General features: G+C 51.1%; 1 protein-coding gene across 4 annotated transcripts in view; it reads right to left on the reverse strand.

Moving 5' to 3' along the window:
- The window catches only part of NFATC2 (nuclear factor of activated T cells 2), a 159,392-nt gene that overhangs the window by 23,591 nt on the left and 112,323 nt on the right, over positions 1 to 23,478 (reverse strand). For all 4 annotated transcript variants that reach the window (XM_030839102.2, XM_030839105.2, XM_030839100.2 and 1 more), the window contains exon 9: positions 21,223 to 21,912. In XM_030839102.2, the coding sequence (XP_030694962.1) occupies positions 21,223 to 21,912 (690 nt within the window). The remainder of the gene's footprint in view (positions 1 to 21,222; positions 21,913 to 23,478) is intronic.

Consider the following 23,478-nt stretch of genomic DNA (forward strand, 5'->3'; position numbering starts at 1 on the left):
AGACGCGCAGGCTCAGCGGCCATGGCTCACGGGCCCAGCCACTCCGCAGTATGTGGGATCTTCCCGGACCGGGGCACGAACCTGTGTCCCCTGCATCAGCAGGCGGACTCTCAACCACTGCGCCACCAGGGAAGCCCTATCTTATGTATATTTAATGAAAGTCATTTGGCAGTTAAAGAAAGGAGGGAAGGAAAGAAGGAAGAAACGGAGAGAGAAGGAGGGAGGGAGGGAGAAGGAAGGAAGGAAGGAGGTGGGGAAGGAAATGGAGGGAAGGTAGACAAACTGAGACAGACTACCTTGTGCCTACCACACATGAACTCGGCTGGGGAACAACAGCAGGGTGCCCGTGGGGACTGGAGGAGGGGGCCTTCTGGCACACTTGGGGCAGGAGAAGGTCACCTCCTCTGAGAGACCCTGTCCAGGGTCTCCTTTCACAGCACCTGTTTCTCTCCTTCATAGCATGTCTCACCATCTGAAATACGTTTCTCTGTTGTATTTATTATCCTTCTTCCCCGTGAGACTGTAAGATCCACAGGGCAGGGACCGCCCCTCATTCACCCAGCACCTGCCAATTGACCTGGCTGGCCTCAGGTGTCAAGAAATCGTGCTGCGTGGGGATTCACCACACAGCTGAATGGGATCCACAAGATGGTCTGTCTTGGTATCGATGGTGGGGAGAAGGAGCTTTGGATAATTCCTATGGCGCAAATCGGAAAGAAACGGTTTGATTCATTCAGGAAAAAAAAAAAGAAATCGTGCAGGAGGCTGGCACGTTCTGAGCACTTGCTCTGTGCCAGGTTCTGGTCTAAGAAATCTACATGCATTAACCATTCGGTGTTCACAAGGCCCCCTGAGTAGGTGGTATTATTATTATCCCCATTTTGCAGTCCAGTAAACCAAGACTCAGAGAGCTGAAGGGACTTGCTCAGAGTGACACAGCCAGCAGGTGGCCGAGCCAGGATTTAAATGCAGGCGGGATTCCAGGGCGCAAACTCGAAACCACTCTACCCTGCCTTCCTGCCTCGCCAAGAAACGTTGGTTTAATGGTAAAGACAGAAGCTTTTTGTTCAGACCTAAAATGATCAAGCTCTTGGGCTGTTCCTTTGCATGCCTGATTTTGGGCACGTGCACGCAAACACACACACACACACACACACACACACACACACACACACACACTCTCTCTCTCTCTCTCTCTCTCTCTCTCTCTCTCTCTCTCTCCCCCCCCCCCCCACGTGGCCATATTACAAACCACGGTGCGAGTTAGCAAATCAATGCCCTTTGACTTGTTCTCTGCCTGGCACATAGTAGGTAGGTCCTCAGCAAAAGTGTGGAGTAGAACTGACTAAATTGCAAGACTTTGGGTTAGGATGCCAAACCTTCCGACACAGAAACTAGAGATGGCAACCTCTGCATGAAAACATCCCAGCCCATTTCTCCCTGAGACCCATCAGCATGAATGAGCCCCCGTGGGAATTGGAGGCACCCACAGGAGGGGGCCCTAACCTTATCAGTCACTCCTATTTCAGCAGGAATTACTTTCAATGGATTGCTTTCCTTCCTGCCGGCCCCCAACACCAGCCCCACAGAGGGAACCCCAAACACCTAGCAGCTCCCTCAGGACAGCAGTTGCCCCAGGGCTGTGATCTAGAGTTTGAACTTAGGAAACTCTTTCCAGGGTGATCCTGGCCACAGTCAGGTGGCAAGAGCCCACGGCAGGGTCCCCATGACCTGTGCTCTGACATCAAACAGCTGCGGGACTGGGGTGGGAGAGGGTCCCGTGACCAGAGAGATAGGGCCACTGCGAATGGGGCCAAAGACCTTCCCAGAAACTTGCCCTTCATCGGAAGAGACAGGAAGCCAGCTTGTGGGGAGCAGGTACCCTCTTCTCTGAAAGGGGCCGGGGGTGAGCGGAAGCAGGGAATTTCTGGGCTGAGGCATGAACTTCTCAGAAGCCTGGCAGCCTGGAAAACACAGGGCTGGTTTCTGTTTTCTGCCCCCAGACATGCCTGGAACCACAGCGGGAGGGAGGCCCCACTGGCCGGGAGAGCCCTGACCAGGCCTGGGATGCAAACACTGCGCTGTTTACAGAGGGAAGCCCCGGGCCAGCTGAGATGCTCACTCCCGGGCGTCCCCGGCCGCCAGCTGGGCCCACAGGGACGCACCTTCAGGAGGAACGGGGGGGCTGGAAGGCGGCAGCCGGAATCGGGGCGTGAGAGCCAGCTGGGCTGCCTCTTGGCGTGAAAAGGGGGAGCGAGCTCGCGGGTCTCCCTGCAAAAGCAGCGCTTCTGAGTCCAAAGCCAGCCCAGGCCAAGCACAACAGGATACCAAGGGGAATGGGAGGAGGGCAGATGGAAGCTGCCCCGTCCCAGCTGAGAGCAGCTGCCCTGCTCTCCAGGCAGCCCGGGGTTGCACAGGCGTTTCCATGGCACTTCGTTTTGCTGTCACAACAACCCCAGGATGGCCCGGGGCTGGGCAGGGCTGCCGGCTGGAAGCAAGAAATGGATTTTCTAGTGGGCCCAGCAGCCAGCACATTTTTGAAGGCCTGCCCCGGCCTGGTCTTCGGACTCTGCCTCTGGGACTCAAGTCCACTGGGCAGTCTGAGGCCAGGAGAGCGTGGCATCGAGGGGCAGACCAGGGGCCCGCTGGAGCCTCCCCGCGCTGTTCCCTGTGCCCCCCTGACTGCCACTCCACAGAGAACCAGCAGGACATTCGAGGGCCCCGGCACTGTTACTTTTGAAAACTCCAGGCTGGCCCTACGATGCCGAGCGAGTAAAATGCCCCCACTGCTCACAATAAATACAATTTAAATATTGCTGCAAAGGTTGAAGGTGACTGGCTGACATCTTATGTTTACAGGCAGTTCACTGAACATTTGTCACTTCAATTCTGTGCTTCTCTTTTCGGATGGAGTTTATTCCTCCACTCCAGCCCCCTAAGTCTCTCAAACTTTTCTTCAGGCCTTTTGAAAAGCTCACAGCCCTTGCTTCCAAAGCTGTCGTGAGGCCTGATTCTAGGACCAGGACACAGGTCATCTCCCTAGGTTTTATATGCTGTCACACCTTGCAAGCAGCTGCTCCAGAGTTTTTTTGGATTTGTACTCCTGAACTCCCAAAGAAATGCATGGCATCTTTCCTCCCCAAAAACCTAGATAAGGAACATCTACATACTTACTCACTCGCTGTGTGACCTTGGGCCAGTTACTGAACCTCTCTGGACTAGGTTCCTCATTTATAAAATGGGAATAATTATAGTCCTTGCCTCCTGGGGCTGTTGTGAAGATTAAATACGTTAAAATAATGATGTCTTAGAAGAGTGCCTGGTATGCAATAAATGACATCTAAGTATTAGCTGCTATTATTATTAAAAAGACGTATTATTGTTGTGGTTTTATGATGAATAGTTTTCAATCATTTAAAACCCAGGCAGTGGGCTTCCCTGGTGGCACAGTGGTTAAGAATCCGCCTGCCAATGCAGGGGACACAGGTTCGAGCCCTGGTCCTGGAAGATCCCACATACCACGGAGCAACTAAGCCCGTGCGCCACAACTACTGAGCCTGCGCTCTAGAGCCTGCGAGCCACAACTACTGAACCCACATGCCTAGAGCCTGTGCTCCGCAACAAGAGAAGGCACTGCAATGAGAAGCCTGTGCAGCGCAACGAAGAGTAGCAACAAAGACCCAACGCAGCCAAAAATAATAAATGAAATAAATAAATTTTAAAAACAAACAAAAAACCCAGGCAGTATATGATCTCCATTTCATTCTGGGATATTCATGCAGTTCCACAAATATATGGTGAGCATCTTATGTGCAGGGAGCGGGGCTAGACTGCACAAAGGCGACATTAGAAAATGTTATTAAGGGCTTACGTACTCTAAGCAAAGTCAGCCCAGGCGCAGCCGGGGTACAGACAAGCCAGAGACATCAGTCCTTACCAGCCGGAGACTTGGACTTGAGGTGGGGGGTGGGGAATACACAAAAGCACCTGAAAGGAACATGGAATAAACAGCAACTGCAAGGGACCAGGTGTGGCTCCAGTGCTCAGAGGAAGAGAGAAACCCTATGGCTGCAGGGAGAAGAGAGCTTGTCAGAGCCTCCAAACGCTGGTCAGATTTCAGAAGGCACCAGAGGGAGGGGTGGGACATTCCAGGCGGAGGTTACGGCGTGGGCGCAGGTCCAGAGGCAAGAAAATCTCAGCACAGCTGCGTGTCCTCCTCCACTCAAAGCCCAGAAGGGTGCACAAGGACAATTACGCATCCAAATGGTGGGAGACGCGCCCCTGACCGGGACTAAACGCTTCCTATTTCTTAATCCCCATTTTTTTTATATTAGCTTCTAGGGTCATTGCTAGGACCTGAACTGTATCCCTTCATCTTTTTTTTCCCCTTAATTTTTTTTTAAAGTAAATACATGCATATGGCAAAGGCGAAAAGAATCCCAAAGCATAAACATACAGACAGGAAAAGGTCCCCCCCTCCTACTCCCACCCCCAGCTGCCCAGTACCCCCTTGTGTGACTGGCTCTTATTAACAGACATTCAGGTTGCTTCCGGCCGCCTGCTGGTACGAACGAGGCTACAGTCGACCTCCCGCACCCCACACGCAGCAGGGTGTCCGGAGGGCCCGGGCCAGCGTCCCTGAGGAGGCTCACTGTGGGGCCTGAGCAGATGGCCTCGACCCGGAAGTGGTGAGAAGATATTAAAGAAGGGTTGGCACGTCCCAAATGCAGAGACTAAGACATTTCCACAACCCTGGACAGAGGAAGATGATGAAGCTGACAGTTACGCTAGGGAGCGCCTGCCATGTGACTGACCTTGCTATACGCACTTTCATATATCACTTCATTTAAACCTGAAGCACTGCTATTAGCCCCATTTTACAGATGGGGAAACTGAAGTCACAGACATTAAGTCACTCGCCTAAGGCCACACCCCAAATTCCTCAGGACAGGTAGGGGAGGGGAGATAGGAATAGAGAAGGGTCGGGTATGAGAGCATTTTAGCACCGGTTGAGTCTGGCATTCCTGCAGGGTGACCACGCAGAGGTGTCCAGGAAGCAGTCAGATCAGCGGGTCTGGAGGGAAAGCAATTTTCTGGCGTCTCATCAGATACACGGAGTGAAAGGCCCAAGATAAATGCTCCATTCTGTTTATGAATTGAATCTAGATCATTCTCTCACACACAGGCCTCCACCAGCTCATCCCCTGGGCCTTGAGCTCTGTGACCCGAGACAGATCACTGCCTCGCTCCTCAGCCTGGTCTCACAGCCTTGATTCGGAGATGATAGTCTGCCTTCCAAAGGTGCTCATTAAGGGGGAGGGATTATTGTTATGATTATTAACTGTACTTGCCAGCCTGGCCAACACACCCCCCAAACGGCAACCTTCTACCTGCCAGCAGCTTCCCTTCCCTCCACGAATCAAATCCAAACCTCTCGCTGTGGCCTCTGAGGCCCTCCGTGGTCTGGCCTGCCCTCAAACGCTCATCTCCTGGGCATGAATCTCAACGACCCCAGACCTTTCTGTCCTCCACACAAACCAGCACTTAGACGTGCTGTTCCCTCTGCCTGGGATTCCCTTTCCCCGCCTCCTCCCTCAGGTCTCAGCTCAAGGTCGCCTCCTCTAAGAGGCTGGCCCTGACTGCCCGGTCAGAAGTTATGCCCTCCCCTACCTTCACCTGTTTGTTTTCATCAGAGCACTGAACCCCATCTGAAATTCGCATTACTCATGGATTAACATCTCCCCTAGAGACTTGGTCAGATGAGGCGAGGGCCTCGGTCCATTGCACTCACTGCTGTGTCCCAGCCCCTGGCACAAAGCCCAGAAGACAGTAGGTACCCAGCGAATATCCATTCAAAGAAGGAATGAATGAATGGGCACCAGCAGATTAAAGGCAAACCAAGAAAGCAAATGCCCAAACGAGATGCCTCCTGGCAGTCTCCTGAGGCAGCAGCCTGCTAACCCCACGCTAGAAGAGGCCCTCCCCAGTATCTGTGGGGCACATGCCAGTCTATAAATCGCTTTTCACACATGCCTCGCCCAAGGCCACAAGTAAGGAGGCAAAGTGGGGCTCCAAGTCAAGCTTCCTTTGATAACAACTACTCATCAACATCTCTGACCCTGAAGCCACTGTCCCAGGCGCTCAGCAGGGAATACACTGAACACAGCAAGAAAGAAGTTCCTAGTGGCTTCTCACACCCAGAGAGAGCCAAGAGTTCTCCAGTCTATGAAACAGGCCTTTACAGTCAACACTCAACATTACAAAGCTGTTGTTTCCATTAGAATCAGGCACAAACCTTTCCGACTAGTGGTTCTCAACTGGTGGCAATTCTTCCTTCCATGGGGAGAGTCAGCAATAACTGGACATGTAAGGGCTCTTCCCTCTTCTGTTTTAGACTTTCTCCATAGACTATAACCACATCCACAGATTCAACCAACCGTGGATTGAAATGTTCAGAAAAAATAATTCCAGACAGTTCCAAAAGCTTGACAACTGTTTACATAGCATTTACCTTGCATCAGGTATTACGATTAATCTGGAGATCATTTAAAGTATACATGAGGATACATGTAGGTTATATGCAAACACTACACAATTTTATATAAAAGACTTGAGCACCCATGGATTTTGGTATCTGCAGGGGATCCTGGGACTAATTCCCTGTAGATGCAGAGAGACAACTACATATTTGTTTAGCTGTTTGTTTGGTTCCCTAACTAGGAGGTAAGCTTCATGAAAGCAGGGACCTGTTTAATGCATTTCTGTGTCCCCAGGACCTAAAATTGCACTTGGCACATAGGAAGCATTCAATAAATATTTGTGGAATAGATGAAGAAACTCCTAAGAATATTAAACAATACAAAATATCCAACTTCCTTTTGGAGCTATTTTCCCATTATGATCATGCTTCTTGTGCAGAGACCCAGAACCCATTCTTCCTGTCTTCCACAGTAATAGGATTTAGCTCTGCACATGGTTGGGTAAATATAAAAACTACATTTCCCAGACTCCCCTGCAGCTCACTCTGGTCACATGACAAAGTTCTGGCCAATGAGGTATCAGATGCTGGGATATATGAGATTTCCAGGTTATGCCCTTAAAGAGAAGGGGCATGCCTTTCTTCCTCTTTTCCTCCACCCTCTCCTGCATCCAGGAGCCATCTTAGTGCAGATGAGGGTACCACCCTAAGAATGGCAGGGTGATAAGACAGAAAGAGCCTAGTCTTGGCACCATGGGACCAGTATACCAGCACTGGACTGCTTATGCCTGTGCTGTTACATGAGAAATCAATCATCTATCTTGTTTAAGCTGCTGTTACTTTGGGTGCCCTCTACATCCTCATCAATACATAACTTTCCCCTGCCCTGTAAACTCTGTTCTTAAACCACTCTTAAAGACTCGTCAATGCTGCGAGGGATCTCTGAGCCAGATGGCACTCAAGAGCTATTTTATGATTTCCCCTTCACACATGTAGGGAACACAACCCTTAGTCTGCGTATAGGGTTCTTTCCTTCCTGATGTCTCAAAATATCTGAGCATTGGGGCTTCCCTGGTGGCACAGTGGTTGGGAGTCTGCCTGCCAATGCAGGGGACACGGGTTCGGGTCCTGGCCCGGGAGGATCCCACGTGCCGCGGGGCAGCTAGGCCCGTGCGCCACAACTGCTGAGCCTGCGCTCTAGAGCCCGTGCTCCTCAACAGGAGAGGCCACAACAACGAGAAGCCCACGCACCGCAACGAAGAGTAGCCCCCGCTCACAGCAACTAGAGAAAGCCCACACGAAGCACTGAAGACCCAACACAGCCAAAAATAAATAAATAAATTTATTTTAAAAAATATGTATCTGAGCATATTGCTAAGCCAGGTGAAAAAAGGAGAGAAAGTCATATTATTTAGATCTCTCAAATGATAAAGACAAAAGGAGCAAGCAAAAGAGCCCATTAGAATCTTAAAACATCAGTTATGCTTAAATCTATGAGTTCATAACGGTACCAAAAAAAAAAAAAAACCCTTAATTGATCACCACTGGACGACGTTAATGAACAACCCATTATTTTAAAAACTGGTAAATAAAGGGAAAGAATCAAGCATTCATCCTGCTTTTCCTATATGAATCCTACCATTGTTGATGAAGGAAAGTTTCTCTTTATAGAAGTTTTCCAGCTAACAGAAGAGGAAGGGAAGACAGAATTAGAACAGAATATCACCATTTTGCAATCAATGCACCACTGAATTAATGGAGTTTCGGCACTGACCATCAGTAGCTGGTAACATCACCAAGAAGGGGACAGCCTGACAGCACGTGCTGCCTGACAGAAAGATGCACCCACCTATGAAGCAGTCTTGCCCAGTTAAACCTGAATCCATGAAACCACTAGAATTGACTGCCAATTTACAGGAAGATGCTAAACCTCACCATGGGGACATAATTGGTAAAAACCAGACTGTGAGAAATTTTATAGGATGAACAATCTGGTTTTTTCAACAAATAAATTGCAAAATAACAATAATGATGATGATAAAACCAAAAAAGGGTTCTGTTATTTAATCTAGAGGGGGAACCTCTGGATGACAACAGTCTTAGACCCCAAGGCGTCCACGTGCAGTGTGTGGGCCTGGTCTGAATCCTGATTCAGACTATCAAATAATAGAAACAAAACAAAGAAGGAGGAAACCTTTATGTTATGTGTGAGAAGACTGGAAGTTTAAACACCAGATATTTCATGATTTTACAGAATTTTCATTAAGTTTCATGTGTGTTATGAGTATTTTCAGAAACCTTGTCTTTTAGAGATACATACTGAATATTCACACACAAAATGATATGGTTTTGGTATCTAGGAGTTTTGATGTGTAGGATTTGCTTCAAACTATTATTGTGAAATCGAGGTGGTAGAAGACAGAGGCGTAAAAGAAACCCGACTGGCCACGAGTTGACCACAGTTGGAGCTGAGTGGTGGGTAAGTGGGTACACTGTGCTACTCTATGTTTATATATATTTACAGCGTTTCATCCAAAAAGGTGTTTTTAAATCTTACCCCTGGCCACAAGGAGGGAGACGGAAGAAAGAGGGAGCTGACACCTCCAGAGTCCCCACTGTGCACCAGGTGCTGGGTTAGGTGGCCACGGAAGAGCCACTTCCAGAAGAGCGCTAACAAATGCAGATGCCGAACGGGTCTGGATGGAAACCTTGACTGAGTGAGGTCGGCCAAGTATAAAAGGAACAACAGTACCAGCGTGCTGGTAAATAACAACGGACACTCCATCCATCTTCAGGAGACAGAGGGGGAGGGGGAGCACCACGGACAAGTACATGCTCTGTCTGAATAAAGGAGGTGGTCTCTACTCAGGACCAGCCTTGACTGTGACTCCAGGTAGCCGCCGTGCAGAATATGGGGCCCAGGGTGGCCAGATGCTTGGATTTTCCAAGGAAAGCCGGAAATCTGTATTTTTATGTGCAATCTCCTGGTTTTTAAACGTTGGCATCTAATCCAAATATTTTTTTAAATACTGTGTGGGCCAAACAAAATATCTGCAGGCTCAATGCAGCCCATGGAACACTAGTTGGCCGCCCGCATGCCAAGTCCTGAAGCAGACCACAACTCAATCCATCTGTAAGAAGTGGAAAGGGTGCATTCATCAATTTTGGGTCAATTCTTTTTTAGGCTTCCAATAAAGCTGAGAATTCAAAAGACTGCATCGACTTCCAGAAATCTATAAGAACCGGCTGCGGAACATTTCAAAGGCGTTCCCCACGCAGTCGGCTTATGCAACAGAACAGCCACTCTGTCCAGAGTTTTGGAAACTAACAACCAGGGAGTGGCCTTTCAACTTTCCCGGGATGGTGGAACTAACAGGCTTCAGCTGAAACCCATTTGTTGGTTTGCAGAACGCCTGGGACTTAAGTCCAAACCACTTGCAGCAGACAAGCCCGCCGCAAAATCGAGTTGGGATACTCGGCCCTCGTTGTAAAACGACCACGGTGCACTCTGCTTCACTTGCCTGGCCGGAGATCTGATTTCATGGCAGTTGAAAGGGATGAGGCCAATGTCATCCTGACACCTGAAAGTGGCAGGATTGGTTGCTGAGGACCTGAACAGACTCTCTCTTCAAATTCGACCCTCGGTTTGCCTTTGACTTCACCTAGAGACAGACTGTGGACATCGGAGATGGGCAAAACAGGCCCCAGTCCTGCCTTCAGAGTCACAGTCTCAGCTAGCCAGATCCCGGGGTCAATAACAAATTAAAGAGGTGTCGGGAATGCAGTGGAGAAGAGCCAGAGAAATGGTTTCATCACTTCCCAAGAACAAAGCCCTTCCCGGATGAAAAGTAAAAGAAAATGGTGCTAAACTAAAGTTGAATAGGTCCAGGGCAAAAAAAGAATCCAGAACTATACTCGGGGGCAACAAAAGACAAAATGCACCCAAATCTCAACTCTACAGAAAGGAATAAAACTAGGGCTATTTCATTAAACGTTTATTTTTCCTTTTTCCGGAAAATAAACTTTACTATTTATCTGAAATGGGTTAGGGCTGATTGATGGAGGAGAAGGTAGGGAGTACAGGAAGAAATTCAGTATTAAAATAAGATTTTGATTAACTGCCCCCCCCCATCTAATTCATAGCCTCAAATAACTAAACTGCTTTTCAAGTTCTAACTTCTCTAGAGAGAAACAAATTACAGCTCGAGCTGATATTGGGGAGTTATGCATTTTTTAATACACATTTTTAAATACACACATTCTGGATTATGTTAGGTGATGGCCTGGGACGAGTGAAGGCCATCACAAGTACAGTCCTGCATGGAATGGCGTTCACAATAATCACCCAGTTGCTGCATCATCCTGAAACAAGCCATGTTTCCAGCGTGTCTGGCACATCCACTAAGCGGGGAAGTCAGTCCCAGCACTTCTGCAGTAAGTGCTAGTAAGAATGAAAGTCTAGAAGGGCCTTGGAAAAAAAGGATGCTGACCTCCCCATACATCTTAACTGATCACCTTATTCCTTCACCAGGATATTTACTTGTTTCCCCCAGACAATAACCTCATTTTGGAAGTGGAAAATAAACACAGTCCAAATGACTCCGAATCCTTAAAAGTTGGGGTTTGGTGGCTGACTCTGGGGCCATCGGATGACACCAAATGATGTCTCCTTGGTCCTCTTTCTTGGGTCCTGTCTGCTCTTTGTGGGTCAGAGGCTACTCTGGAATACGGGCTGAGTGGACAGCAAGTCTGAGAACGGACTATCTTCTGGTTTGGTAGCTTCTGACCTCGAAATGCAAGAACACATTCCTTTGAAAACAGCTGCTTTGCAGAATTTCAAAAAGATGGCTGAGCACTTCTGGGCCTGGAGTCAGCTGGAAGGTGGTTCCTTACATTTACATAAGCCAGCAACACAAAGTACACATGATTTGGGATGAAAGGACAACGAAGTGTCACAGCTAGAAATCTGAGGTTCTTAGAAGGTGGGGAAACATCAAGAGGGGCAAAATAAAGATGCCCCTGGAACAGACACCTACATGAGGTTTATTTTCCTGGGAGAGGGATGCAGACCTTCTACTGGCTCCGTGAAGCGATCTTCAACCAGGAGCTCCTGCAAATTTTGTGGGCTTGTCTCTAGGCAAGCAGTTTTCTGGACTTTGGCATTTTCCACTGAGACTCTAAATATTCTTTGCTGAATTAACAAGAAGTAGCCCAGCAGGGTAATAAGGACAAGGGCTAAGAGTCAGCCTCAGGGCTCTTCTTCAAAGCCCAGCTCTGCCCCCACTACCTGCCGGCTGTCTTAGTCTAGTTAGGAGGCTATAACAAAAAAGCCACTTGATGGCTTATAAACAACAAACATTTGTTTCTCACAGTTTCAGAGGCTGAGAAGTCCAAGATTAAAATGCCGGCAGATATGGCCCGCTTCTTCACAGATGGCTGCTTTCTCAGCATAACCTCACACGGTGGAAGGGGACTAGGGAGCTTGGTGGGGTCTCTCTTAAAAGGGCACTAATCCCATTCAGGGGGCTCCATCCTCAGGACCTAAGCATCTCCCAAAGGCCCCACTTCCTAATACCATCACATTGGGGGATAGGTTTCAACGTATAAGCTGTGGGAGACACAAACATTCAGACTATAGCAATGGCCCAGAAGTGATGATGATGACGATGATATTGGCGGTAGTGGTGGTGGCAGAAGAGTATATGAACAACTACTGGAGCACCCACCATGCACACCGGGTACTGGTCAAAGCGCTTTCCTTACAAAGGATGCTCCCATTTCCATGCATGCAATAACCCTGAGAACTGGGGGCCATTATCATAAGTGGCTTACCTGAGGTCACAAAAGAGTGAAGTGGTGAGGCCAGACTGAAAGCCAGGCAGGACAACTCCAGAAACTCTACACCCAGCAGGCCCTGAATCGAGGCTGGACCCTCGGACCAGACATCCCATTCCAGAGAACGGTCCCCTGACATAACCGCCCATTCACTGAGTGACAGATGTATAAGTGCTGCCTGTGGTGGCCAGAGATACCCAATTCCCCACCCACAGGGGACCTGTGTGTATATGTTACTACCTCTTACAGACTAAAAGGGGAAAATGAGAAGATACGTTTGCATGTGCTCACGATTACATACAGATACTCTAACATGCATTCCCAATGGGAAGGATACCACCCCAAAGGGGTGAAAGTTGGTTCTATTACAATGGTTGGTGACCCTGCAAAGGGCCCCGGTACCTAAACAGGTATATAGTGCATCTATGGGATTGACAGTTCATGGGGGTGGCGATTAGGAAAAAATTATCTAGAAAGGAGCCTGAGTAGAAAAGGTGGCAATAGTGATCAAAAGACTAAGAAATACTACTCCAGAAGGCTCAAGAAAACTAGTCTCAGGGAGCAGAGCAAAAATGGGAGTGAGACTTTGCTGGATCTCTTTTTATATTGTTTTGTTTGTTCAAGCATGTAAACATAGTGCCTCTGTAAAATACAGATATTTTTATGTGGTCTTTAAAAAGAATGCTGACCAAAGCCCTCAAAGGAAGCCTGGACTCTATTGGTGCCCAGCTAAAGGTGGCCGTGTGAATTAAACTTGGCACTGGTGGTTTCTGGCAGTTTCTGGTGCCCCGCACAGCCCTGCACTACAACACCTGACTCGGGCTCTCCACGGTGCCGGAAGCCAGGCAACCACTTTGCTTGGTTCTCATCAGAACAGAGAATCCCTGCATGTCACCCTCCATCAGCACCACCGCTGCCAGGGTGGCCGCCAGAAGCCGAGCCCTCCTGGGCCAACACGGCGGCCAGGCACATGGCCGCCGTCAGCAGCAGCCAGGCCGTCCGTGGGCTTTGCACGCCTCTCCAGACAGGAGCTGCTTTGTCACAGGCTTTGCCGGAGGCATGGACCGGCCCCAATTACAGATCCCTGACCTGCTGAACAAAGCCAGGCCAGTCACAGATGGCTCTTCCACCCTCGATTCCTCTCCCACTTCCTGCACATTGAAGGGTGTGGCCCTCTGTCCATTCTTCCCTGGCCTGTTCTCACACTCCGGCACATCCAGCCTCTGGGTAAAGAGCTTTTTAAAAGGACACCCTGGGACCCTCTGCCGATGGCACAACTAGCAAAACTTGGGCCTGTGGTTGGGCCCTGCTATGCTCCACCGAGGATGCATAGCAGGGGACACGCTAACTGGACTTCCCAGCTGTCCCTGGGCCCGGGGCATCGTCCCCGTGTGCAGGTAAATGTCCGAGGTCCCTGAAAGAAGCTTGGGAAGGAAACATTGAGCCAGTGCCCTGGGGGCTTTGTCCCCTACTTTGGCTCACATGGAAGAGATGGGGCACACAGGCAAGTGGTCCTCATCGCCAAAGACCAGAATAGCCCATTTTCTATTCTCCTATGCAGATATATCGTAAAAAATTTGAACCACGTCCTACAAGAAGTCAATTAAATTCACGAAGAAAAACAGCAGCTAACGTTTATCGGGAAGTACTTTGGGCCACGCCCTGTTCTAAAAGTACGATGCGCATTAACTCAATACTTTCTCACCACAGCCTCGTGAGGGAAGAGCTGGGATCGTGTCCATTCTGTGGATGGGCAAACCGAGGCACGGCAAGGCTAGTCACTTGCCCAAGGCCACAGGGAAGCACGAACGCTGATATTCAAAGCTCCATTCAACATGTCTTACAGAGACATGGCAAGTAAGTCCTGAGAACCGGGAACAAGGCAAGGGGAAGATTCAAACTAGGCCCAACTGAGGAAAGAGAATGCCCACGGGCAGGCCACTACCCTGCACACATTTTATGCGGCGGGGCAGCACCTTTGGCTCCACCGCCTGGCAGCCCCAGGAGACCACCCCATGGAGGAATGCACAAGGTGTGGCCAGCTCCTCCCGGTGCACCCGAGTGGCTTCCGAGGGTCAAGGGCAAGCTCTTGCCGGCCGCCTAACCTCCATGGGCGAGTCTGGGGTTCATTCCAACCTGCCGTGTTCACTCCTGGGGCGGAGGAGAGCAGGCAGCAGGGAATTGAAATTGGGCCATGTCTGGGCCCCGACGTGAACAGCACATGTACACTCCACTTCTCTGTAGCTGAAAGGCAGCCTCTGTGAGCCACAGATCAGTGCGTTCTCTGGGGCTTTTCCCTACCTTTTTTCCATGTGGAGTATTCTCATCTAACAAAAAAGGTCAAAGTATTCAAGTGGCCAAAATAAAGGCAAGGCTGGAAAAGGCACCACAAGAAACTTCAAGGGAAGCAAGGTTATTACAATCATCACCATTACTATTAATGGAGCGAATATTAATCGTTGAACGTCTTTTAGGAGCCTTATTTCCAAGTGCAGATCTTAATGCATGCTTGGCAGTTTGAGTATCTGAACAGGAGGTGTAGTCTTCATGGGTAAGAAAACAGAGGCCCAGAGAGTTTAAGTAACTGGTCCAAGCAGGGGTCAGAGCAGCTGATAACCAAACAGCTTGCAGCCCCCTGGGTCTGCAGCCTGGAACCCCCATAACTAGGCACCTTCATTAGAACTGAGGGCAGGTCCCCAGGTGAGAAGATACAAAGTGAACTAAACTTAAAACCGCTTTGTAGGACCCCCTGCCCTGCTGTGGGTGTATAAACGGGTACAACCACTTTGGAAAACCATCTGGCAAGGGCTCCACTCCTGACCTCTGTGTGCAGCAAAAGAAGAGTTCAAGAGTGTTCATGGGGCTTCCCTGGTGGCGCAGTGGTTGAGAGTCCGCCTGCCGATGCAGGGGATACAGGTTCGTGGCACGGTCCAGGAAGATCCCACGTGCCGCGGAGCGGCTGGGCCCGTGAGCCATGGCCGCTGAGCCTGCGCGTCCGGAGCCTGTGCTCCGCAACGGGAGAGGCCACAACAGTGAGAGGCCCACGTACCGCAAAAAAAAAAAAAGAGTGTTCATGGAAGGCTTCTTCATAAAATTGGAAACAACCCCAGTGTCCATCAACAGGAACATGGACACAGAGATGGTAGAATGTTTCCCCAGTGGAATAATCCATGACAACAAAACGAATGAACAACTACAGCCAACAACATTGCCGGGTCTCACAAGCTAGTGGCTGACAGAAGGAAGCCAGACACAAAGGGCACAGCTCTGCGACTTGTTTCTACAGGAAGGCAAACTGAACCTCTGGGGCTTAGAAAGCAGGGTCATGGCCACCTTTGTGGAGAAGGCAGAAGATTACACGCCAGGGTGCTCCTGGGGTGCTAACAAGATTCCATGTCATGCATGGTCTGGGTGGTGATTACCTGGGTGGTCCACCTGGTGAAATGCAGAATACACTATTGATTTCTAAGTGTGCCTATATTTCAATATTTAAATATATAGAAACATTCAAATTTATTCAATGTATTTCAATAAATGATTTTCAAGTATGAAGAATGGGAAAGCAGATTGAAAAACAAACTGGTTTGTGCTCTTCCTACGTGTATAAACACACACACACACACACACACACACACACACACACACACACACACACACACACACACACACACACACACACACACACACACACACACACACACACCGGCTGCCATCCTTACAAGCCACTGGCAGAGGCTCTGGCCAATCACTGAGACCTCATCCTTCTCCCTAAGACATTTCCAGAAAGGGATGGAGGATCTCCTTTGAGTCCCAGGCCTCATCCCTGTCCCTGGGTGTGCTTGTCCGTGGCTGAGTCTCGAGGCTGCCGGCGTAGGCTCACTACCCCAGAGCCCATGGTGAGATGGCCTGATGACCTGAGAACCCCCAGCTCTTCCGAGAACGCGTCACCTGAGGCACCCGGCAGGAGTGCCCTCCGGGTCCCAGTTCCCCAGTGCCTCTCTGGCCTGCCTGCCCCCCACCCCGCCCCATCCCGGCACTGCACGAACGCTGGTACCTGCTCCACGCAGGCGCCCTGGGCGGTAGAAAGTGGAGCCGCCCTTCAGTTCTAGGCAGGGGAGGGGATCAGAATTCCTTGTGAACTCATCACATTTTGGCTCTTCCAGTTAGGTTTCCAATAACCACACTAGTGGACGGAGGCACAAGGCAACCTTTTAAATTGTGCCTCCCCTGCCCCGCCCCCAACATTCCCGCCGCGGGACTCACAGTCTAGTACCTGGATGTGTCTAAAGCGAGGTAAACCCTTTGTTTTTCACCTCTGCCTCCCTAGTGTCCATTTTCCAAATGCGGCCAGCGATCTCTTCAGAAGGTAAATCGAATCGCGCTGCCCTGCTGCCAGAAACCCACCGACACTGGCCCAGCCTCTGACCTCACAGCCTCTGCTGCTCCCCAAACACCCTTCCCTCCGATGCTCCCCGAAGCCCCACTCCCTCAGAGCCGGCCTCGCTGTGCACTCGGTCTCAGGGGGCCAACACCACCTCCACCCGGCCACACTCCGGCTCCTGACCTTGTGTGCTTTCCCTCGTGGCTTTTTTTTTTTTTTTTTTTTGCGGTACGTGGGCCTCTCACGGTTGTGGCCTCTCCCGTTGCGGAGCACAGGCTCCGGGCGCGCAGGCTCAGCGGCCATGGCTCACGGGCCCAGCCGCTCCGCGGCATGTGGGATCTTCCCAGACCGGGGCACGAACCCGTGTCCCCTGCATCGGCAGGCGGACTCTCAACCACTGCGCCACCAGGGAAGCCCTCCCTCGTGGCTTTTTATCACCACCTGAAATAAGCTGGTTTATTACCTCACATGCTAACGTCTGCCTCGTTTCCCCAAAAAAACACCCCACAAGTGCAAGGACTTTTGACTCGCTCACCAGCGTACCCCCTTAGTCCCAGAGGGGTGCCTGGCACAGAAAAGACAACCAGTTGATGCCTTTGGGTGAGAGGGAGGGAGGCTGGTGGAGGAGGGATGGAGAGGAGGGCTCACAGTTCACAGGATCGGGCTACTGCTAGGAGCTGAGGGTATTTGCCAGGTACGACCCGGGGCTTGAGAACAAGAAACTGGTTACAGAGGAGACAAGGGATCAGAGAGAAAAACAGTGAGTGTGCGTGCAAAGCATGCATTTCTCAAGAGTGCGCCTGAGTTGGGGCGGGCAGAGGAACACGAGGAGAGGAGTGAGGGTATATTTTGCCCTGAAATATCACTTATTTTGTTAGCTCAAAAAGAGACTTTTGGGGCTTCCCTGGTGGCACAGGGAAGAGAGTCTGCCTGCCAATGCAGGGGACACGGGTTCGTGCCCCGGTCCGGGAAGATCCCACATGCCGCGGAGCGGCTGGGCCCGTGAGCCATGGCCGCTGAGCCTGCGCGTCTGGAGCCTGTGCTCCGCAACGGGAGAGGCCACAACAGTGAGAGGCCCGCATACCGCGAAAAAAAGAGACTTTTGGAAAACGTCTCAAGTCTTTGGAGTGGAGAAAGCAGAAGCTGCATTTTGGAGTTCCAGGAACAAAGGGGGCCAAGACAGACGGCAGCGTCTGTGTGCAGGAATGCAGCTGGGGAGGAAGAGAGGTGGAGCCAGGTAGGATGCCCAGACCCGACAATGGATCGATCTGATCATTAGCAAAGGGTCGGGGAAAGATAACCAAACACTGGGGCTTCCGGGATCACAGGTGAGCAGCGTGGTTCACTTCTAAGACGACGTGTTTGCATTCGGACCCATGTCCTCTGGTGACTCTTCTCTTTGCAGCTGCAGAACCTCCCTTTGACCCTCAAAGCACTTAAGCCCAGCTCTCACAAAGCTTCCAAGCAAAGTCCAGTTTGCCATAAATCCCAAAAGGCAAATGAACGGCAGGTGAGAAATAGCCCCCACCTGGGAAGCACGTCCCGCTGGAGCTTGGGCAGCCAGAGCTGTATTTTGTGGGGAGACCTCCTTTGGGGAATTGACGAAAGGGATGGAAAACGACCTAGGATGCCTCCCAAACAGACTAGAGAAATGACCCAGGGATTTCCAGTTTACCTGTCAGAAATGCCAGAGCTGAGAAGTCTGCGTCCCACATTCACAAAGCCAGCAGTGGAGTCTGAGAATGTTTCGTGAGTGCACAGGCCAGACGGCGTCTGTGAGAGGGATCTGAAACCCCAGCAGCTAGGAGACAATGCTGCACCCCTCTTCCTGGCGGCTACAGCGGTGGTGCAGTTCGGGGCTCACCGCTGGCCATCAGGCCACATGAGCACCTCCCCAGCAGAGGGACCTGGGCTGGGCAGAGCCTTGGGGACAATTCCAGTCAAGCACGGAACATCTAACCAGCAGCCACATTGCTGCCTTTTGGGGACCACATGGGTGGAGATTATTCCCCTGCCCTGTCATGCTCTGGGCCCAGGAACGTGAAGCCCCCAAATTGAGAAGACTGCATACAGCACATGGGACGGGGCGGTGCTTGTTCTGAATTCTCAGATTCCTTCATGTCATTTCTCCCGCACATCAGGGGAGACGGGTCCCAGGCCTGCCACGCTGTATAACTCCAAGGGCCCCCGTTCACAGAGAGTACAATCAAATACAATGTGAACAGCACCCCCTGGAGTTGTGAGGGTGATCAAGTAATTCTGGCAAGTGCTACCTCCCCCTCGTTTCAGAGATTGAGAATGTCCACTAGCTCAGTAAAGGCTCTGAGAAGTCCTATAGTAAACAAGGTTTTTAAAAACTTGGTTTTATCAAGTATTTTTTGCTTTCTCAGCCACAGAACCCGCATTGCAGAGAATACCTCCTAAAATCCCAGGGAACTGGGCTTATGGAGAACGTACTTAAGAAAAGCCTCCACCAGTAGAAGCAATTTCACTATCTCGGTTCTCAAAGACAGCCTTAGAGCTGACTCGTGTTACTGACCCTCTGGGAGATCGCCCTCACCACGACCTTGAACCTGCCTGTGTTCAGAAAGACACTTAGGAGGCCCCAAAGGGTCTCCATTCTCCGCTGCTTTCTCCGTAACACAAACTTCTGTCTGGGGCTACCACAGATACTTAAAGGTTACTCATGACCATGTGAGGCCCACTTGGAATCTGATGTACCACAGAGAACCAGGGATGGACTCCCACTCTCCACCCGAGATGCTCACCACTGGTCTACTATGTGGGATGATGGACAGGGTGAGCGGGAGGGACTGGCACATTTCTTACTCTAGACACTAAACCAGCGCCGGACAGAGTCCACGGGGGAGAGTGCCAGTCCCTGCTCTGCCATCATTTATTTATGAAGCACCTCTGCCCTGCTCCAGCCCCTGAGCGCACACGTGGAGAGAGGTTCCAGTTACAGCCCCATTCCATTTACCCTCTCACTCGGGTAAGGCATTCTGCATTAGTTGAATTTTCTACATGATAGCCCCCTTTCAGGTAAGCACCAAAACTTTATCTTCACCATTTTGGGTGTAAATTGTTCAAAAGTGGATGACACCTTGGTCTCTCTTTTAAAATGGAGCACAGCGCCCCGAACTCAACCTGTGTTTGATTATTCAGGACAGATCAATTATTAACTCAGCAATACCTTGAGGTCAGCCCTGTAAGGCACGCGGGGCAGTCTGACCCTATACTAAGTGGCTCTAAGCATCTTTGCTGGATGCATTTGGGGGAAGTTTTTGAAAGACTGTTTTACTAGAGAGAGGACATGGAAACTACAAGAAGTCACTGAACCCCCAGATAACCCGGATCGTCAAAACTTTGCATAAAGGAAAAGTCAATGGTCTCCAAGTGAGCACCAAAGGATTCCTGCCGCTGGAGTGTCTGATAACCAGCACCTGGTCTTTGTGATAACTACTGTGGCTATTCTGAAGCTTTCTGCCTTACTTCCTACTTCTTGGCTGGGTTCCTGAGAGGACATTTTCCTAAATAATTGAGGTTTCAGGGTATATCAGATGCTACTGCCGGTAGAGTGGGAGGCCGGAGCTGTGGATGGCCGCCAGCCGTATAGGCTTTCCTTCTCCCATTCAGAAATTCAAACCACCTGTCTTCCTTCTTCTGGCGCCCCCAGGGGAAGGCTGCTCTGCCTGCCCCGCCCTCTCTGTCCTTCACCCGCACCTGGCTGACCCCAGGTGAGTCCTGCCAACACAACTGGCCCTTTCTCCCTGCGATCACAGACCAATGTCACACACACGGCCACTCCAACAAGACTACCGTCCAGCTGGGCCCCCGCCAACAGACTCAGGCGCCTACAGACACACGAAGCTGCCTCTGCCTCTTTTCATTGGTCCAGCCACCCCATCAGCTGGGCTCACCACAACGGAAGCCCGCTGCTTCCCTCCCATCAATGTGCGGCTCTGTTCCACTGGCACAGGGCAGAGATACGCCCGCAGCCTGCCCGCAAGCCTCCATTCATGCTCCCTTCCGAGAGAGCCACTTTTCAACGAGACTTCTCCTTCCCCCGGCCCCCTCCCCCTCCCCCAAACACACACAAGAGGGCTATAAAGTGGGATTTTTTTTTTTCTTTCCGGGAATAAAAGGTTAGCTTTCCTTCCTTTCTGTTTCCCTATCCTTGGTCTAAATGTGGCAAGTGGAAAGAGTGGAAGCAGTTAAACTGACCCAGTTCGTGACCCGGGGGACACCCCTAGGGCCGGAAGTGCCCTCCTTTGCTCTTTCTGTTGCAATGGTTGTAGGGGAGCAACGAAAGCTCCTACCACCCAGCCCAGAACTCCTGCTTGGAGGTGATTCTCGCACAGAGTTGGGTGAGGCCTTAAAGGTTATCTTATTCAACTCCCTCAGATTAAGGAGGGGGACACTGAGGCCCAAACAGGTGAAGGAAGATACCCAGGCCGTGCAGTAAACTTGCTGGGGAGATGCTTCGGGGCACCGAACTCACGGGCCGTGAGAAAAACAAGCATCTTACCGTCATCCAGGTAGGTCTGGTCCAAGTTCTGCTCCTGTTTAATGGTCACGCCCGCGGGTAATACTTCCTTTTGGTCACTGACCGGAGGTCCGTTTTTGGCGGCTCTTTGGCTTGTGGCATTCTGCTGCTGAATGACCGTCGGGTAGGAGCCCGGGCTCAGCCTCTGACCTTGACTGACAGGGGGTGGGCCGGGCCTGGTGGTGCCGGGCGCGAAGTTCTCGCAGTACACGATGTGCTGGAACTCCTGGTGGCTTCCGCAGCGCAGCTGCTGGTTGGTGGGCGAGTAGTGGATCACTGGTGAGGCCTGCTGGTTGGCTGGACTGGAGTGGAGCAGGGCCGAGCTCTGGCCCTGGGAGCCAGCGTGCACTAACACGGAGCGGTGGGCATCCGCGAGGGACAGGGGGGCGGCCATGAGGGCCGGCTGCTGGTAGCCCAGCAGGCTGGGGCTCAGGCTCTTGCTCCGCTGGTAGAGGACGGCCGCTGGGTTCTGCTGCTGGTAGCGGGCGTCGGGGGATGAGAGCCCTGAGCGGAATTGCTGGCAGGGAGCCATGGTGGCCACGAGGCAGGAGGGGGACTCGGCCACCATTGGGTGCTGTGGGTAGTAAGGCTGGCTCCCCAGGCCCCCGTGGGCAGGGCTGCAGATCAAGGTGGGGTCGTATTCATCAGTGGGCTCCGTCTTGATGGCTGGGACTGAGAGAAGAGAAAAGCACACGGGGTGCACCATTCTTAGTGCCACAGGGGTGCATAGAGGATTAGAAGACAGCGGTTAGGAACACGGCCTTAGGAGTCCACAAGGGTGGGATCAAAGATCTAGGCTCTGTCACTTATTAGCCTTGGGCAAGAGGCTCCCTGTGCAATTGTCTTAGGTTAGAAATTTTACCCTGGGTGATGATCTTGAACTATAGGTCTTTCTGACAGTGGAAAAGTGGCTGGTGGGTCTGTGTCAGCCCTTGTGCAGCCTTTTTGCCCAGGGGGAGAGCTCGGGGAAGAATGCTTGATGTAAAATTATGCCTCCGCCGCCTCCTCCTGCTCTGGCAGCTCCAGCCCCCTCCCCTGCTTGCTGTCCTTCATCATACTCACCGCCAGCTGAAGTATCTGTGCACTTTACGTGCTCACTCATTATCTGAAACCCCCCACTAGAATGTCAGCTCTTCAAAGGGAGGATTTTTTTTCAGTGCTGGATCCCCAGCGCCTAAAACCGTACCTGGCACTTAATCGGCACTCAGATATTTTCTGGACAAAGGAATGACCAAACGGTGACTGTCGGCCTCCTTAGTTTTGTAGTACTTTGGGGGAATGAGGCCTGCTGGCCTGGGCCTCAGTCTCCCCATCTGTTAGCTGGCAGGAACAATCATACCTACCCCATGGGGTTGTGGGCAAGATTAAACGAGATATGTACGCACAGTGACTGCATACAGTAAGTGCTCAATGTTTGCTGTTGTTGCTACTATCACTATTACTACTGTGAGTGTTGGTGAGGTCACCGTTCCTCTCTCCCCGCCCAGGACAGTCACCAGAATTCGTACTTCTCCGACATCCTTTACCAAAGCATCACCAGGCCCAGGAACTGAGGAATCAGTTTTCTTTTCACTGGAGTAAATGAATTGGTGACAGGACCATAATAAAATTGTGAGGGGAGCTCCCAAATGCTGGGGGCTGGAGGGGGCAAAGGAGTTTCAGCATCTACAGCAAAAACGCAGCTTTGACTCCAACTTCTCAGGAAGCCACTCAAAGACCGTCTCCAGGTACCTGGGCCTCGAGTTCTCACTCGAGCCAAGTTCAGGCAGGTGAGTGCTGATGCCCAGACCCAGAGAGGCCTCATCGCCACGCAGGAGGGGCGACAGCACGTGACACATAACTGAAAACCTCTGTTACAAAGGATCGTTGAACTGCGGTCTAGAGCCCTCCCAGAGATTCTCCCCCAGTTCTGGGTCCCATTAGGCCTTTGCCACTCACGGCATGGTACACCAGTCGTGGGACAATGGAACACTCACCGTGCCACACAAACCTGTGGACGCACGCATTCCACCCAAGCCAGGCCCTCACTTTTGTGCTGCCGGCAGCCCAGAGGCTCCATGTGAAACTGTCACAGGTTGGAAATTACACCCTGGCTGACATTCTCAGATTGTAAACTTCCTGGAAAGGCTGCTGGCAGGCCTGTCTCAGCCTTGGGAAGTTTGTAGCCTCTTTCTGCAGCCCTAACCACAACCCAACATATCAGTAATATCAGTATTACTTATGATCTGAATCCCCTTC

The sequence above is a fragment of the Globicephala melas genome, chromosome 15 (genome assembly GCF_963455315.2).
Source record: "Globicephala melas chromosome 15, mGloMel1.2, whole genome shotgun sequence".
Lineage (NCBI taxonomy): Eukaryota > Metazoa > Chordata > Mammalia > Artiodactyla > Delphinidae > Globicephala > Globicephala melas.